A 17,040-nucleotide genomic window follows, 5' to 3' on the forward strand; every position below is an offset into this window, starting at 1 on the left:
AGAGCAGGGCAGGGGTGTTAAAGAATGTGTCCCCGGGGATGGAAGATGGGGACGTTCGCAGGACTATCGGGGAAGAGGCTTTACGCGCAAGGGGTAGAAAGACAGGGAAAACTGACACCAGAAATGACTGGAAGTGTGACCAAGAGGGGGAAAGTGTTGGGAGCCCTATCCTTGTCTTTGAGATGGGAAAGATGTATGTGCAGAGGGAGAAAAGGGGGCGGTGGCACCCACGTTCTTGCTGGGCACCTGCTGGTTGGTGTCGCCATTTTCCAAAGTTGGGGATAACGGAGGGGAGCCTGACCGGCAGTTCCTCAGGGCCTCAGTCCTGCCCAGGGCCTCTCTCCACCTACAGATCCCCTAAACGTTCTGTTTCCTGGGGCCAAATCCATTCAGATGCTTATTTCTTTTGTCTCTGTCTCTTACCATCCCACCACCTTCTCTGTCCTCTCCTGTCGTAAACTGGGTCTCTTCTGTCTGTCAATATTGCCTCACGCTTTTCTTTCTTCTCTTTCTCTCTGATCTCTCTTGCTCTCCCTCTTTCTTCCTTTATTCCATACCTTCTTTTTCCCATGTATCTCTCCCCCTGCCTGGCTGTTCACAGCTGGTCCTGGAGACGTACAATGTCCCAGAGCTGTCAGCTGGTGTCAGCTGCACCTTCGAGGACCTGTCAGAGATGGACGGGCTGGTGGTAGGCAGTCAGATCCAGTGCCACTCCCCAGCAGCCAAGGAGGTGCCCCAGATCATCACGGAGAACGGTGAGTGGTCCCCAGGGGCAAAGCGGGGTGGCAAGTCCTTCCTCCCGCCGCCTGGATGATGAGAACTCAGGACAGACACGCGGGATCGAGGGAGCGCACAGGAGGGGAGGGTCAGAGGAAGCGACGTGCATTGGTAGGGGTGTCACAGGAAGAGGGGGATGGAGTGTCCCTCCGCTGCCTTTGGAATTGAAACCAGGTGAGCGTCCAGGAGTCAACCTCACCCTGGGTGGGGAGCGGTGCCAAGAGGGCGGGAGAGGGAAAGGCCAGCACAGTGGCAGAGTGTGCTGGTCAAGTTCAGAGGTCATGCTGGAGCATGAGAGGGCCGTCATGGAGGGGCACAGGAGGAGGGATGGGGTGCAGGGGTCATCTGCTGCCTTACCCCCTGCCTGCACTGCTGGGTCTCTGACCCTGAACCGTTGCCCCTCCCACCCCAGCCCCGCCTCCCCGGAGCTTCCTGTTGCTGGCCGGCTGCCACGAGAAGGACGAGGTGGACAGAGGCCCAGCGCTGAGAGGGACAGGCCTGCCTGGGCAGCCTGATTCCATGTTGGCCCTCCCATTTGGGCTTGTCACATTTGTTCCGAGCTGATTGATTAATGAGCCTCTCAGGGAAGGCACAGAACAAGGGGCCTGGGGTCAGGGCTGTGAATTAAACATGGGCCCCAGCTCCTCCGTGGTGCCAGCTGAGGATTCCAGGGATGTCTGCCCGAATGGAGCCCACCAGATGAGGGGGTGTCCGCACAGGGTCTTTCCTTGCAGAGATGGGGAACGAGCTCGTGAGCGCTCACACACCCACGTGTAAAACCTCTGGCGTGATTTGTGGCAGCGTTGCCAAGAGTCTGCGTGTTTCTCCTGGTAGCTAATCAATGTGTGTATTTGTAATTCTGTGCGGGCTGCATGGACATCATGTATGTGAATGCACATTTGAATGCCCGTCAGAGTGTGTGTGTGTGTGTGTGTGCGTGTGCGCGTGTAGACAGGAAAGGACCTGGTGAGCGAATGAGAGGTGGGTGCCGGGAATACAGTGTGGAAGGAGAACTAGACCAGAATCACCCTCTGCAGCTGTTCTCGGGGTTGTCCTGGGACCGGGCCCGACTGAATCCGAATCCGGTTAGAGCTGAGCACACCCCCTGGAGAGGGGGCTCCCCTTTGCCAGGGTGCATTACTCTCAGTGGGACCTGACACGGGGCAGTGGCCGTCCCCCACCCCACCTCCACCTCATGGCTGGCTCCGCCCACAGGGGACCACCATGTCGTCCAGCTGCAGCTCAAGTCGAAGGAGACAGGCATGACCTTTGCCAGCACCAGCTTTGTCTTCTACAACTGCAGCGTCCACAATTCGTAAGTGCCCCTCCAGCCTCACTCAGCTCCCTGTTTCTGGGGTCAAAGTTCATCCAAAGATAGAAGATCCCACCACTTTCCCAAGGACTTACCATCTAGAGGCCCTGTAAGGCGACCTCCTTCACCCCCAGAAGAAGAGAGACTCCGTTCTCTGGCACCCACAGGGTTAATGGGAAGAGGCTAGAACGGGCAGCGTGATAACCTGTGGGCTGGGGAACTCCAAGTCCCTAGCCCTTACATCTTCTCTGGCATAAGTCTGCTAACGTGATTCACTTTCCACCATCTGTTGAGGAGGGGGCTGCTTATTACCTGGAGAACAGAGCGGCCAGCACCCCAGGTGAGAAGAGGGGTCTGGGGAGGGAGAGAAGGCCCCACGTGTGTCCAGGCAGTGGTCCAACAAGTCACCTGAATGAACGCTCAGCTCTGCACAGTCCCCTGCAGGCTGGGTCGGGACTCAGGCTGGCCACGGTCAGAGGCGGGCTTCAGCCTGGGGTGGGCTTCTAGCTCTGGCTCCGGCTCCAGCTCTGGCTCTGTTTGACTGAAGCCTCCACTTCCCAGGGGAAGCCACGGGCGACGGAGGCTTGGGCTCTAGAGTCAGACCAGCTAGGAAAAGTAACCCTTCTGTGCCCCGGTATCCTCTGTAAATGAGGAAATAGTAGTCCTCTTCCTGGGGCGTCACCCAGATATTTAAGAGCTGACGTGGCGAGGGCACGGTCCCCTCGGCTGGGACATCGCTGCTTGCCGCCTGCTCATCAGCCCTGCTCAGCCCGCAGGCTGGCGGCGAGGGCTAGAAGAGCTATTACAAAGAGAGCGCTTAGAGTCGTGTCTGGCCGACTGTTTAGGCAACTGTACATTTTACTGTTACTATATTATGATTTCCTCTCCAAAGTGATGGGCCTGGATAATATTGAGAAGGTACAAACCTGTCTTTCACCATAGAAACCTTTCTTCAACCAAAATTAGGTGTGAAAGCCCAATATACAAAATAGATGGAAGCAGGAGATGGTTGAGGGTCGAGGAGACCTGGAACCCCTCTGTCTAGGAACCCCACGCATCTCACAGTCTCCAAAGAAGCTCCACGGAACCCCCAGGGTTCCATAGAGCACAGTCTGAAAGCCATAGAATCTGATCTCAGAAAGCTTTGCTTGCTTTAATATAATGTTCTGTTTTCTTCTCCATATAGGACAAGCTAGTTAACATAACCATAGATATTTGGGACTCTAGGCTGGTGGGCTCTGTCTGATTATGACAGCTGTGAGTCCAGAGCTGTGGCTCTCTTGGGCACCCCAAGTAAGAGGCAGCCAGTCCTCCCAGCCAAATTGCTTCGACATTGGAATTCTCTTCCTGCTTCTTCCCACAGAGCTTGCCATGTCTTTACCACGTGGTGACCTAATCCCTCACTCCCCTTTTGCCCCTCTAAGAAAGTAGAATAGGTCGATGAAATCATATTTGAAGTTTCCATTCAGTCCGTAAGATGATTTTAAGCATCCTGTATGCACGGCAGTGTGTTACTCATTAAACAAGGAGGATCAAACATTAATAAGATGCAAAGACACGATCTCTACCCACCAAGGGTCATGGCCTGGTGGACCAGCGGATGAACAGGACAATGAATAAGTAAAATATAATACAACAAGAGCAATACTGTTCCAGAGACAGAAACAAGAGGGTGAATAGGATGAGGGCCCCAATGAGACCAACTCTGCATTGGTCAAAGAAGGAAGAGGAGGTGATGAGGTAGAGGAAATGTTACTCCAGGTAGAAGGACAGCACGGGGAGAGCATGGCCTGTTCTTGGCTGAAGCACCAGACACACGTGGGGACAGTGGATCTAGACACCACAGAGGCCTTGGCCTGCATGGCAAGGCATCTGGGTTCGACCCTTTGGAAGAAGGGAACCATGTTGGGTTTTAAACAGGAAGTAGCTTTTATAAAGTCGCCTGTGTTTCCTGGGAATGGTGAGTAGACATAGGGTTGCCAACTCTGCCCATCACACTGAGGGGGTAGCCTCAAGACCTTCCTCTGCAAAGGTGTGTCCATGTGGGTCCTTGTCAGCAGAGACGCTGGAGTCAATTTGAATTGAAAGTCAATTTCACCGTTAGTCCTAACTCTCATGGGTTCTCTGGATGAGCCCCTCTACTCCAGACTTCATTGTTTCCCGATTCAGCAAAGGAGGGCATCATCCTATAAAAAGGGAGGTGGCTGATGAGGCTCTTGGGGGGTCGGGGTTGTCAGCTACCTGAGTGAAGGCGGAGGCCAGATACTCTTGGCTTCCTGAGGACTTGGAGAGAAAAGGGATGGATTTTTCCAAGATCTGCTCTTCCTGAGTGTTTGAAGGTGGTTTCTACTACTATGAAAACGTGTTTTGCTAGGCCCTAGAGTCCTGGGCTTTCTGCTTTTGGTTCATGCAGGTTCTCTGATGTGTGCCTCTTCCTCCTCTGTGCCCAGGTGCCTGTCCTGCGTGGAGAGCCCATACCGCTGCCACTGGTGTAAATACCGGCATGTCTGCACCCATGACCCCAAGACTTGCTCCTTCCAGGAAGGCCGGGTGAGGCTGCCTGAGGTAGGTCCCGCAGCCAGAGCCGTGAGTGCTGCTTGCTGTGAGCGTGGGACACGCAGGCAGGTCTTCCCTTAAGAAGAGAAAACAAAGGCAAATCCCGCAGGACCACCCCCTTGCTCCCCAGCCCCGACTCTTAAGGGACCGCTTCACGAAAGCAGTAAACAAGCAAAGCTCTGAGCTCTGGGTCAGTCCTGGGGGTTCAGTTACCAGACAGAGGTGCATTCCAGGTCACTCCGTCCAGCAGGACCCTCTACACACCAGGTGAGTTCCAGAACAATCCCAGAGAGGGGTGTGTGTGTGTGTGTGTGTCCTAGAAATAATTGTAAGTACACAGCAGGACTGTGTACAGACTGCTGAGCAGTCCCTCAGAGCACTGTCCACAGAGCAGAAATGAGATCAAAGAAGTCAAGTTGAGTAAAAGAGAGAGAAAGATAAGAATGAGAGGGTGGTCACTAACCTGAGGGTGGTTTTCAAAGTGTGGTCCCCAGATCAGCAGCAGCAGCATCTTCATCACCTGGGACCTTGTCAGAGATGCAAAATCTCCCTCTCCATCCTCTCCGCCAGCTGGGTGACCCCTCGGGGCTGCGGTCAGCACTGTGCGATTCTGCTGCACAGACCAGTCTGCAAATCACTGACACAGAGTCAGGCTCTGTGGCTAAGACACTGTTTCTGTTCCGTCCTGATCTTTAGTCTTATCCTTGAAAACTCTTCATCACCATAATAGAAATACTCTATGCCTGTGTTGTTTCATCTCTGAGATTGTAAGTCTGTGGGCAAAGGCCTCAAGGATAATGGGTGTAAACACATTTTGGAAAAGTCTGCTGTTGTTCAAACATTATGGTGCTTGTGTGACTCCAACCGTTGGGCCAGTAGTTCTGAACAGAGTGGTTTAGAATGCTGTTGCTGAGAATAGGAAGATAGAGAGGTGATCTATCTATATCTATATCTATCTATATCTATATCTGTATCTATATCTGTATCTGTATCGTGTTGGTTAGACCCCACTGAATGCAAGGACAGGGCACTCTCTCAGCCAACGCTGGACTCAGACTCCAACATCTCTCCTACCCCCAAGTCTTGGGTGTACCTTCCAGCCCCCTTCACACAGCCCCACAGGTGCCATGACCATGTGGCAAAGCCATAACTGAGAGCAGGGAACTGTCCAGGTGCAGAAAGCATAAGGGCTGTTAGGGGAACTGGTTGGGGCATGGTGAGAACAGAGAGGCCCACCCCCAGACTCCCACCCCACTAGGAACCCTAACTTAGGCCAAACCCTTAATGGCAGGAGGGAAGCTGTCTTGTCTCTGAAAGGGAGGAGCGAAGGACACCTCACCACCAGCATCTGCTGCGTTGAGCTCTCCTCACCCAGGAAAAATGACTGAAGTGTGTCTGGCGATGAGAAATTTCCAGCCCCGGATCCCACTTTCCCAAGCGCTGGTGGCTGAGCAGGAGTTCTCGGGGTAGAGAATGGGCAGAGCAATCCTTTGCGGAGGGAAAGACAAGGAATGGTGAGGTTGTCAAGGGGAGAGAACGCTCCCAATTGGGTAGGGGGGACAAGAGGGGCAAAAAAGACAGAAAAAGCAGAAATTTGAGAACCTCATTCAAGGTAATTAAATGATTAGGAGCCCTTGAAATCCACCAGATCCCTCAGGTGTCTCTGCTTTCCTTTTATTCCTGGGCCTCTCCACACAGGAAATCCCTGCGAGACACACCAGCCTGGAAAGCTGGAGAGAGCCTGAGAACCTCTTTCTTTCTGCTCCCATCAAGTCACTTGTAGGTTTCAGACCAGAACAAGAAGAGGCTATGGAAGTCTCTAGACACAGGCCCTCTGCCTCTGCGATGGGGTCTGTCTATGGCTGGGAACGGCTGCTCTGAATTCGTAATCCGAAAAAGAGACCCAGACCTAGATTATCCCTTCATAGGGAAAGGGAGAAAAGGGGTTATGTCTTGGCTTTAAGTAGGAATGTGAATCTAATTTTTAATGTGTCAATTCTCTGCTTCTTTTTTTTTTTTAACTAAGACAAAGTGGAGCTAAAGCTAATAGGACAGACAGGGGTCTGACAGCCAAGGGGCACACCTTGGCATGAAGACCCTGATGAAAGGCTGTACGTTCTCGGGACTTCCCTGGTGGTCCAGCAGTTGAGACTTCACGCCCCCAGTGCAGGGGGCCTGGGCTCAGTCCCTGGTTGGGGAGCTAGATCCTGCATGCATGCTGCAACTAAGAGCCCACGTGCGCAACTGAAAGATCCCGCGTGCCCCCACTAAGACCTGGCGCAGCCAGACAAATAAATAAATAAAATATTTTTTAAAAAAGAAATTTAAAAGAAGGCTATCCATTCTCCTCAATCCTGGGCCTTTGTCTTGGGGTGCAGGGTCAGAAGCAGAAGAAGGGCTGGTTGACCCACCCAACCAGGGGCTAAGAGCCCAGGAAGCACCTCTTCTTATGTTGTTCAGAAACCTACAAGTAACTTGACGGCAGTGGAGACAAAGAGGTTCTCAGGCTCTCTCCAGCTTTCCAGGCTGGTGTATGTGGCAGGGATTTCCTGTGTGGAGAGGCCCGAGAATAAAATGAAAACAGAGACAATTGAGCTCTCTGGTGGATCTCAAAGGGCCCTAATCATTTAATGACCTTGAAGGAGGTTTTCAAATTTCTGCCTTTTCTGTCCTGTTTGCCCCTCTTGTCCCAACTTTCTTTCTTTTAAATATGTAAAAGCAGCTGGCATCTGCTGCTCAGAAAGAGGAAAAAAACCTAGAAAAGAATAAAACAATAGCCCACCACGTTTCCCAGTGCAATTCAGGGATCTCCATAAAAGAATAATGTCTTCAGGTGCCCAGACTGCAAGCCAGGTACAGCACCCATGTGCACCTGGTGGTGGCAGAGGTCACTGGGGATTCACAGAACCTCAGAGGGTGTGGTGCCAGGGTCCCCAGAAGAGGAAGAAGCCTGGAGGAACGTGACGGATGGAGGGATGTGAAGAAGGACAAACCCACCGCTGTGGCCCCACCGCCAACTCTTTCCATTTTACATGAGCCCTTTTCCCGGGAGCCTGGCGAGCCATCACAGTGACAGGTATCTTGGAATCGCCGTGCCTCCCTTATCACTTCACTGAATGGAATTAACTTTGGCTTCTCTTTTTCTTGGATGCTTATTTATTCTAAGAGAAGGAAGTCTTTTTTTTTTTTTTTTTTTTTTTTTTTTTTTGCGGTACGCGGGCCCCTCACTGTTGTGGCCTCTCCCGTTGCGGAGCACAGGCTCCGGACGCGCAGGCTCAGCGGCCATGGCTCACGGGCCCAGCCGCTCCGCGGCATGTGGGATCCTCCTGGACCAGGGCACGAACCTGCATCCCCTGCATCGGCAGGCGGACTCTCAACCACTGCGCCACCAGGGAAGCCCGAGAAGGAAGTCTTAAGGCTGTACTCCTGGTCCACAGTTGGAGGCTGCATTCTACCCAGCTCAATAATGGACCATTTTGAATATAACACAGAGGAGAGACCAGAGTCGACCACCTCGTGATGGTTGTTGTAGCAGCGTCTTCCTGGAGATAAGGGGAAAAGAAGTAAATAAATATTTGTGGACTGTTGGCTGAGGCCAGCCATTGCAGGTCAGCGGAAGAAGGTCATATTGTCCTCAGAGCTTAAAAAAAAAGCCCCGGCTGCTAACAGAAATATAATGATCTTTTTTTAATGTTGTTGCTTTGTTGTCTATATTTTTGTTTCTGGGAAGAGCTGGTAACAGGAATAAGGGGTAACGAAGAAAATTACACCTCTGAAGGGTGACTTTGTAGAAGCCCCAGGCACAAGTGTCCCCTCTCCATGCCAGGGGAAGAGCTTATTCATGGCATGATACTCTGTAGCACTGTTACAGGTCACCTCTCATCCTACGTTACCCACTTCTTGAACATTTCCCATATGCGGGGCATTGTGGGAGGTTTAAAGGTGTGTAAGAGATCTGTAGATCTGTATTTAGAGACGTGTAAAATGGGACCATTGGTCCACATGATTGCTGAAGTTCTGCAATTATCAGTGGAAATAATCTGGAGAGCACCAAAGAGAAATCCCCGCCCAAGAAGTGGTCTTACTGGGTGAGTGTCCAAGTGTGGCCTAGGTCTCCCAGTTCTGCCCAATAGGGGGGCTCACACAGCCTCAGGCCTGGAGCTCCCCTGGACTTCCAGACCCAGACTCACCCTGGGAATGAAGGGGAGACCCAGGCCCAGCGGTTCTCTGGAAGTCCCTAGGTTTTCATTTGCTTTCAACCTTTGAGTGTGGGGATGCAGACAGAGGCCTTTTGTTAGCCAAGAGGGAGGCTGCCAGGTGGCCCTTCAACTCCCCAGCAGCATCCTGTATCCCTAGGAAGGCTTTCATCCGGGCGTCTTCCAGTTTCAACACTGGCTTTGTTGACTATCACCAGGCATGTTGAATTACCTCTTTTTTTTTCCCCTGAACAAAGAGTGCATTCAGGTGAAGTTATTGGTCTGGAACAGAGAACTGGTCAATCACTGTTGTTATTATATTAATGGCAAGTATTCTCGAGTAATTACAATTATTAGAAATAGAACGCCCAATAACATATGTTGTTTATAGGCACTAGATTCCAGTTACAAAGAATGATTTTGTTTCAACTAATGATGACATTGTGATAACAGCCCTGGGTCTTTAGATCTGCTGCCAGATCCCGGGTACCAAAGAGAAGAGGGAGAGAAAGGCGAGGGAAGGCTGAAGTGGGACCACAGAGTCCTTTCAGTCCTGTTCTCCCAGTATCAGCCGAGACTCCTGGCTTCCCACTGGAATGGACTTTCACCGGGGCAGCCGTGAACAGGGCCACGCTCTCACCTGCACCAGGCGGGAGGGACCACTGGTCTCCCAGTGGCTTTGGAATCCCCAGGCTCCTCTGCTGGGTGACCTGAGCCCCCCATCAGGCCCACGCACTTCATAACAGTGATCCTTGGCGAACAAAGGCGAACTTCCACGGAAAAGCCAATCCACTGAGAAGAATTTATCCTCGCTGGATTATTTTGCTGTTATTTCTCATCTAACCTGAAAAGCAAAGTGAGCTGCGGCTGAAGCGCATTCTCTGGACTCCAGGCGGGATGGGCTTCGCGAGGAAGCCGAGGCACATCTGGCGCATTAAATACAGGCTCAAAGAGGAAGTTCCTGCAGCCCCTCTCTTCTTGAAGTTCAACCAGAGTGTTTACTCCAGAGAACAATTGTAAGATCAGAAGAGGCAAAATGAATTCTATTTGATTTCCAAAGCTGTGCTTGAAAGTTTCTCCCCAAATCCCCTACCACCCCGATACCGCTGAGTTGAATCTGTTGCCAGGACGGGTATCAGGAAATCTGCTGATCCCAAGGTCAGTCCTCCCTGGGACTCAAGCGCTGGCAAAGCAGGGGAAGTCCGGGCCCCGGGACAGCTGCTGAAATGAGCCCCATGCCCAGAGACAGGGCAGGCCAAGGGCATTTATCCCCAACTGGACTTGAAGGAGATCAGGCCAGCCCACCTTGTCAGCGATTCAGCTCCCCTTCTTACCGTCCTCTGGGATCCAACTGGAGGGAACAAAAGCACCCTTGCCATGCCCTTCACCCTCCTTTGAGAAAACGAAGCCAAACCCCTGTGCGCAGGTATTCCATTACTGGGTTGCCATCTCTGCACTCAACTGCACTTTCCATCAATCTCATCTGCCCTTCCCCCACTTAAGACTATGAGTATTTCCTTTTTGTATTATTACTTTGCTCTCTCCATAAACCAGCCCATCGTAGATCACGTTAATGGCATAAACTTGGGGAACAGCAAAGAAAATATATGGTGCGTTGCATTTTTGTACTGGGCACCATGGGTTGAGAAGGTGAGTGTAAATTTTGGGGGTTGGTTGCGGCTAGTGCTAACTTGTCTTTGGAATTGATGGGGGCTGAGGTGACGTGGGGGGAGGGGTGAACTGCAATTTACTTATCCCTTAGCTGCCCCTCCGTGCTGCCCCTACCCAGCTCCCCCCAGCCTTGCGGTAACAACTGAGAGAATTAGAGCCCTCATCTTGTAAACACACTAGGGACTGTAAATCCACAGCCCACCACCCCCTCCCGAGGAAGCACCAGCCCTGAAGGCAGCTTTTCCTCTCCCAGCTGGGCAGCATTCTTTATGTCGTGTTCAATTATTTAAATATGCAATGAAACCTCTGTATCAAGCAGCCACCGACATGCTGGACGTGGTAGATGGAAAGGCATCTTTTTTGCTCTCATATGTTGATACTCCCCCTGCAATTAGTGGTGCTGTCTTTACTTCTGTGTGCATTTCAGTGGAAACCAAAATATGCACAGGGCTAGACGATGGGCCTGGAGCCCACTGGAGCCACTTTCTGAAAGCCAAGACGTTTAAAGATCTTCTCGTACCTCAAGCCACCCTTCTCCCCAACCTCAGCCCATTCTCAGGACTGCAGAACATAGCCACGGGCAAAACAGACTCCAAGCGAATCTGGTTCTTATTGTATGCATTTGTCTCCCAATAATCTTGCTAAATGCAGGTGTTTTCTACCCTCCAAGAGCTGGCCCTTTCAAATGATTGTTCAGAGAAATATCTTCCTCGAAAAGAGAAGGGCAGTATGTTTTTAAGGAATTCCGTAAGGGGGCTAGATCATCATCTGGGGACAAAAGTCAGTAAGATGATGGTGAGGGTGTTTTGCTCACGGTCACTGTGGGAACTGAGATAACTGGTGTGCTTAATTTCTTTCTCATGGACATGGTGGTGATTATATGTGTTGTGCTATGAAACAAGATAGCACGTGGCAAAATATGTGTAAGGTGATGGAGGTGGTGGGACATGCGCTGCGTTGAAACCTTGTACCCCTTGCACCGTGTTCATTGTGTTAGCTAGGATAACGGTATCATGCACTACCTATGAGAGCCATACCCACCTGTATGACTATGCCAGGTCACAATATACCAGTTATTAAAATACTTCCTTCCTGGTAGGTAAATGGCACTTCCAGGAGACCAACGTACCCTGCAAAGACCCCCACCTCCTCCAGCATGCAGGGGTCGATATTTTGAATACGACGCTTTGAGCTAGTTTAGCAGGCATTGTTTAGCCCCATTTTAAAGATGGGAAAACTGAGCCTCAGAAAGGTTATATGAGGATGTGCCCCAGGTCACCTACTGGGTTCATATTAGAATTGGGACCATAAAATTCATGGATTCCAAACCAGCCTCTTCATTTTATGGATGGGGAGACTCAGAGGGTTTGGGGATGTGCCCAAGGCCACGTGGCTGGCTGGTGAAGGTCCTGTCTCAGAGCACGCGGAACCTTCCAGAAGAGGGGACTGCCATTAGAGGAGCAGTGAACAGAACTGGGAACTCCCTAGCCATTCCTGTTGTGTTGGGGCACTCAGAGCTGTTGAAATTGTTGGGCACTGAAGCTTCGAAGGGGTGGATAGGCTGGACCATGAGAATTGATGGGTGTTTATGGAAAAGCACACAGAGGCGGGGGCAGGGGAGACGGATCCTTGGGAAACGAGGTAGGAAAAGGGAGTAGCTGAGGGACCAGGTGCAGCCTGAGTCAAGGGGGAAGGACGAGGAAAGAACAAACGTTTTTTGAGCACTTGCTCCCTCTGTGCCAGACGCGTCATACATGGTAGTTCATGGACTTCCCCCAAATGACCCTGTAGAGGATGAGTTTTCAATCCCCGTTCGTAGTGAAGCCGAGCAATGTTTAGAGTCCTTTCAAGACTCAAACTAGCAGGAGGAAGATGGACTTGCACTTATACGTATGGGATTCCCAAACCACACTCTTTCTAGTTAAGAAAGCGCAAAGGTGAGGACCACGGCCGAAGTGCTGGGTAACAGGGCCTCAGAGTCATGGAGAAACGTGGAAGTCACTCTGAAATTTCCTGCGAGCATCAGACTCATAGGTGCTTTTGTACCTGGGATCTCAGCATGAGGCTGGGCAGGGTCTGGGGAGATGGGGTGAGAGGAGGGGGCAGCACGGTGGCAATGGTCCCTTTATGCCTTGTTGTCTAGGGGAAAATGGCCATTTTACATTTCAATTAGGAGGGACACCGGGGTCAGTCAGCAGCGCCACCAGAGGAAAATGGGCCCAGCCCAGCCCTGGGCCTCTCCAATTATTATTAATGAACTTAGTCTCCGAGTGGCCAACCTTTTTATATGCAAACTAGGCCATTAAGGGGCCACTGGCAATCAGGACTCACTACAGAACTCATAACAAGCCCCAGTGAGAATCTTACAGGGGGAAGGAGAGAGGCTTAGCTTCCATCCTGGACCAGAATCGGTCCAGCCCCTAGGCGAGGTTCCAGCTCACCACAGGAGGGTTTCGAAGCCCCCTGGCCCCCAGCTCCTCTCTGGGAAATCCTGGCCCACCATCCCATCCTAAGGTGGTCCTACTGCCAGTAGGAACTTGCCTCTTTCATTAAGAGGAGGAAATATGGCGGGTTGGCGTGGGAGTTCTTCAGCTGCCAGCACATCTGTTGACACTGAACCAATGTTTTTCCTCTCCCTGGCTTGGTTTCTCCTTTGCAAAGTAGAAGGGACCCTTGGGCTGGTTCAGAGGACTCTCAGATTCAGACACGCTCAGCGTACCTTTCTTGAGCTGCCGTATTTTCCTGTGGGACTTGGGGATGAGAGATCCCAGCTCTTCTGCTCTTACTCGCAATGCAACCCTAGACGCAGCTTGTAGCAGGAGGCAAGGTCAGGCTGTGCATGCTTTAGGAGAGGGACAGCTGCCAGGTCTTCGGCGGGAGGGAAGAGCGGGGTCAGGACTGGCCCGGCCCCTCTGGCTCACAGCTCGCCACTTGTCATCCGTCTTCTCTCCTGAGTCCCCAACATCACACATCGCCCTCTCCAGCCCGAGCTTCATCCTTTTCACAAAATCGCTCTTTTCTTACGTGTCCCGAGTTCTCATCTTGCCGGAGCAGGGGGATGAGATGCCAGCAGAGGCAAGGACACGGGATGGAACCATAAGATTCTCGCTCCACGTGGGACCTCGTGGTCCCTGGAGACCCACACGATCTAGAGCCTCAAGGCCACAGGCAGGGTTCAGGCCGTGTCCTCTGTCCCCTCCCCCTCCTGCTGGCCTGCCTCCCTGCTGCTCTTCTTTGTTTTATTTATTTTAAACTGCGCCAAAATACACATATCATAAAATTTACTATCTTAACCAGTTGTATGTGTACAGTTTAGTGGCAATAAGTACATACATTCACGTTGTGGTACAGCCATAGCCACCATCCATCTCCAAAACTCTATTCATCTTTCCCAACTGAAACTCTGCACCCGTTAAACCCTAACTCCCCCTTCTCTCGTGCTCCAGAAACCACTCTTCTACCTTCTGTCTCTATGAATGTGACTACCCTGGGTACCTCCTATGAGAGGAATCCATGGGTGAATTTTCAAGATTCACCCATGACTTAGCGTGTGTTTAAATTCCTTTTTGAGGCTGAATCGTATTCCATTGCATGTATGTATCACATTTCGCTTATCCATTCATCTGCGAGGGCACCTCCGTTGCTTCCACCTTTTGGCTGTGTGAGTACTGCTGCCCTGAGCATATGGGCATCAAGTATCTCTTCGAGACCCTGCTTTCAGCTCTTTTGGATGCAAACTCAGAAGTGGAATTGCTGGGTCTGCTGCTCCCCCGTTTAGCCATTCAGGATAAAGGCGTGGATAGCCTGGAGGAGAGGAGGGCATTCATTTAATGGGCCTGGGGTGCTTCCCTAAAGCAAGGCTACAGGGTAATCGGGAAGAACAGAGGTGAGACCACCCAAATCCTGGACTCAGGACTGGTTAGAGCTGAATGGGGCCTTAGATGCCACCCAATTGACAGATGAGGTAGCTGAGTCTCAAAGTGGGGATTGATGCGTGGTGAGCTCAGGGTTCCACAGCTCGTCAGAAGCTCAGCGGCCCTAGAGCTCTTCTCCCTCCAGCTTTCAGTGACCGGGGGGCTCATGTTTGTTTTCAGACCCCGGGGGGGGGACAGCCGCTGGGTGCCTGATTGCCTGGGGCCCCTCCCATCTGCCCTTCCCCTGGCCTCCTTTCTGCCTTACTTTGCTGGGGAAGAGGGCTGAGGTCAGGGGGGCCCCTGAGAGTCAGCAGTGAGCCCACGGGGCAGCGTCCTCATGAAGGATGTGTGAGCCATGCTTTTGTCCGTCTACCTGCCCAGAAGCCGTCTGTCTGGTGGGCATGCCCCAAACAGTGCCACAGGGGGAGGAATCTGGGGCTGGTGGGACCTGCCTGGCCCGGGGCCTCACTCCTGTCCATGCAGCTCCTGTGAATCCAGCCACACGCCAGCTCCCACCTCCCAGCAGGGCAGAGCACCGTGCTCCTTATTTGACCCCATTCTCCCCCCAGCCCTCCCTGAACAGAGCTGATTGCCCCAGCGAAAAGGGGCCCAGTGATCCATTTCCTCCATGCCCGAATGTGTTCAGAGGCCCCCCTTGGCTCGGGGACGAGCAGCTGGAGGGGACGCAGAGTGTACCTGCTCTGAGGGGCATGTTCTTGGGGGCCGGCCATCCCCGGAGCTCAGTCAGAAGCTTCTGGATTTCAAAGGTCTCTGGGGCTCATTGCAGAACATTCCCAAATGCCTTATGGAAGGTCCTCCCACCCCTTCCAGACTCACATTCCAGAGCCTCGGCCCAGGGCTTGTGTCACTGTGTAGCTGTTCGCTTGGGCACCTCTGTCCCAGCTCTTGGCAGCCCGGAACTGAGGCAAAGCGGTCTTCAGCCCAAAGTGGGACAGGACGCCCAGCCAGCAGGGTCAGTCTGCTAGGGGAGGAGGGTGCTGAGAGGGGAGGGACCGCTGGGAGTCTGGACCAGAGGGTCTGGGGCGCATTGAAAAAGAAGCTGACGAGGGCAGGGGACGAGCTCTGTGAGGAGGGGCCTCAAGGTGGGGATGCCGGGACCCGGCTGGCTCAGTCTCACTGCCTCCTCCACGGTGGTCGGGGGTGGGCAGCAGCGCCGAGGGCCGTGCGTGGGGAGTCCTGGGGAGGGTGGAGTCTGAGAACATCTGGGTGATACCAGGGGCTTCCCACAGCCCGACCTGAGCCTCACTGTCTGTCCCCAGGACTGCCCGCAGCTGCTGCGAGTGGACAAGATCCTGGTGCCCGTGGAGGTGATCAAGCCCATCACCCTCAAGGCCAAGAACCTCCCCCAGCCGCAGTCGGGGCAGCGCGGGTACGAGTGCGTCCTCAGCATCCAGGGCAGCGAGCAGAGGGTGCCCGCCCTGCGCTTCAACAGCTCCAGCGTGCAGTGCCAGAACACCTCTGTGAGTGCCCGCCCCGTGTGCCCACCCGCCGGGCGCTCTCCTAGGGTCAGGACTGCCCCGAACCCCCACAGAACCGCTCAGCTCCCCCCGACAACTGCTTCCTCCAACCCTGCTAGCCCGGCCCAGTCCCCCAAGTGTCTGCCTGTAGGTGTGGCCCTGTCGTGGTGACCCAGCAGGGGCTGCGGTGCAAGGGGCTTTGGGGCCCGCCTTGGGGCCGCTGAGCGCTCTTTGTGGGCAGATGTATTTACAGGGCGTGCCCATCCTCCTTCCTGAGAGCCGCTCTGGAAACCCTGGGTCCTGACTTCCTACCAGGGCTGACCTGGGGGCCTCATGTGAGCCCACAAAGGCGCATCTCGGCCTGTACAGCCTCACAGAGGCTGCTTCCCAGCACACGAGGCTTCTGAGACAGACCAGCCCCTGCAAAAGGAGCCTTGGAACAGGAAGGAGCCCCCCGGGGCTGTGCTGTGTAGATCGGCACAAACCCTGCCCAGTATTTAGAAATCCAGGTTGGGTCCATGCTGGACCAGCAACGGGTCAGCAGCCCCCTGCGGCCAGCAGCCTTCGCCTGGTCCCTGGTCACCACACAGTGTGCCCTAACAGTGCGCCCCTGCCTGCCAGCTCCCCCGCCGGCCCCGTGGCCTTCCCAGCCCCGGCTCTGCTCTCCCTCATTCTCTCTTTCTGGGCTATTGCTGTGTACCCAGATGCTCAGAGACTAACAGACTTAAAGACTCGTAACATTTTCAAGCGATGTGAAACCCACCTTCTTCTTCACTGTGCAGAGGAGAAACGGGAGGCCCAGAGTAGGGGCAGGATTGGATTTGTGGGGCTGAGAGTTACATACTTTGGGGGACCTTCTTTAAGAATGAAATACGTCAATACAAATGAGATACGCAGGCAGACCTTAGGAAGGGCCATGTGGGTGAGTGCAGGGCCCTGAAGCTGGCCCTGAGTCTCCATTGACTTCCAGGGTAACCCACCCTTGCCCCGAGGGTCAGTGACACGCCCAAGGTCACACAGTTCGTGAGTGGCAGGGTCTCACGACCTGTGAGAAATCAAGCCCGCCCCACCACCCTTGATTTTTGGTGGCAGAGGGGGGTCTCAGAGGAGAGCAGAGAAGGAAAAGAGAGACACAG

At 53.1% G+C, this 17,040-nt stretch overlaps 1 protein-coding gene across 5 annotated transcripts in view; it reads left to right on the forward strand.

The window, feature by feature from the left end:
- PLXNA4 (plexin A4) overlaps nt 1–17,040 on the forward strand; it is a 607,888-nt gene that overhangs the window by 513,888 nt on the left and 76,960 nt on the right. For all 5 annotated transcript variants that reach the window (XR_014297154.1, XR_014297155.1, XM_082661365.1 and 2 more), the window contains 4 exons: nt 602–755; nt 1,993–2,092; nt 4,540–4,654; nt 15,707–15,907. Coding sequence is in view for 3 of the 5 variants with exons in the window: in XM_082661365.1 (XP_082517491.1) it covers nt 602–755; nt 1,993–2,092; nt 4,540–4,654; nt 15,707–15,907 (570 nt within the window). In the remaining 2 variants the exon portion in view is untranslated. The remainder of the gene's footprint in view (nt 1–601; nt 756–1,992; nt 2,093–4,539; nt 4,655–15,706; nt 15,908–17,040) is intronic.

Source organism: Grampus griseus (genome assembly GCF_964374135.1).
Source record: "Grampus griseus genome assembly, chromosome: 9".
NCBI classification, from domain to species: Eukaryota; Metazoa; Chordata; class Mammalia; order Artiodactyla; family Delphinidae; genus Grampus; species Grampus griseus.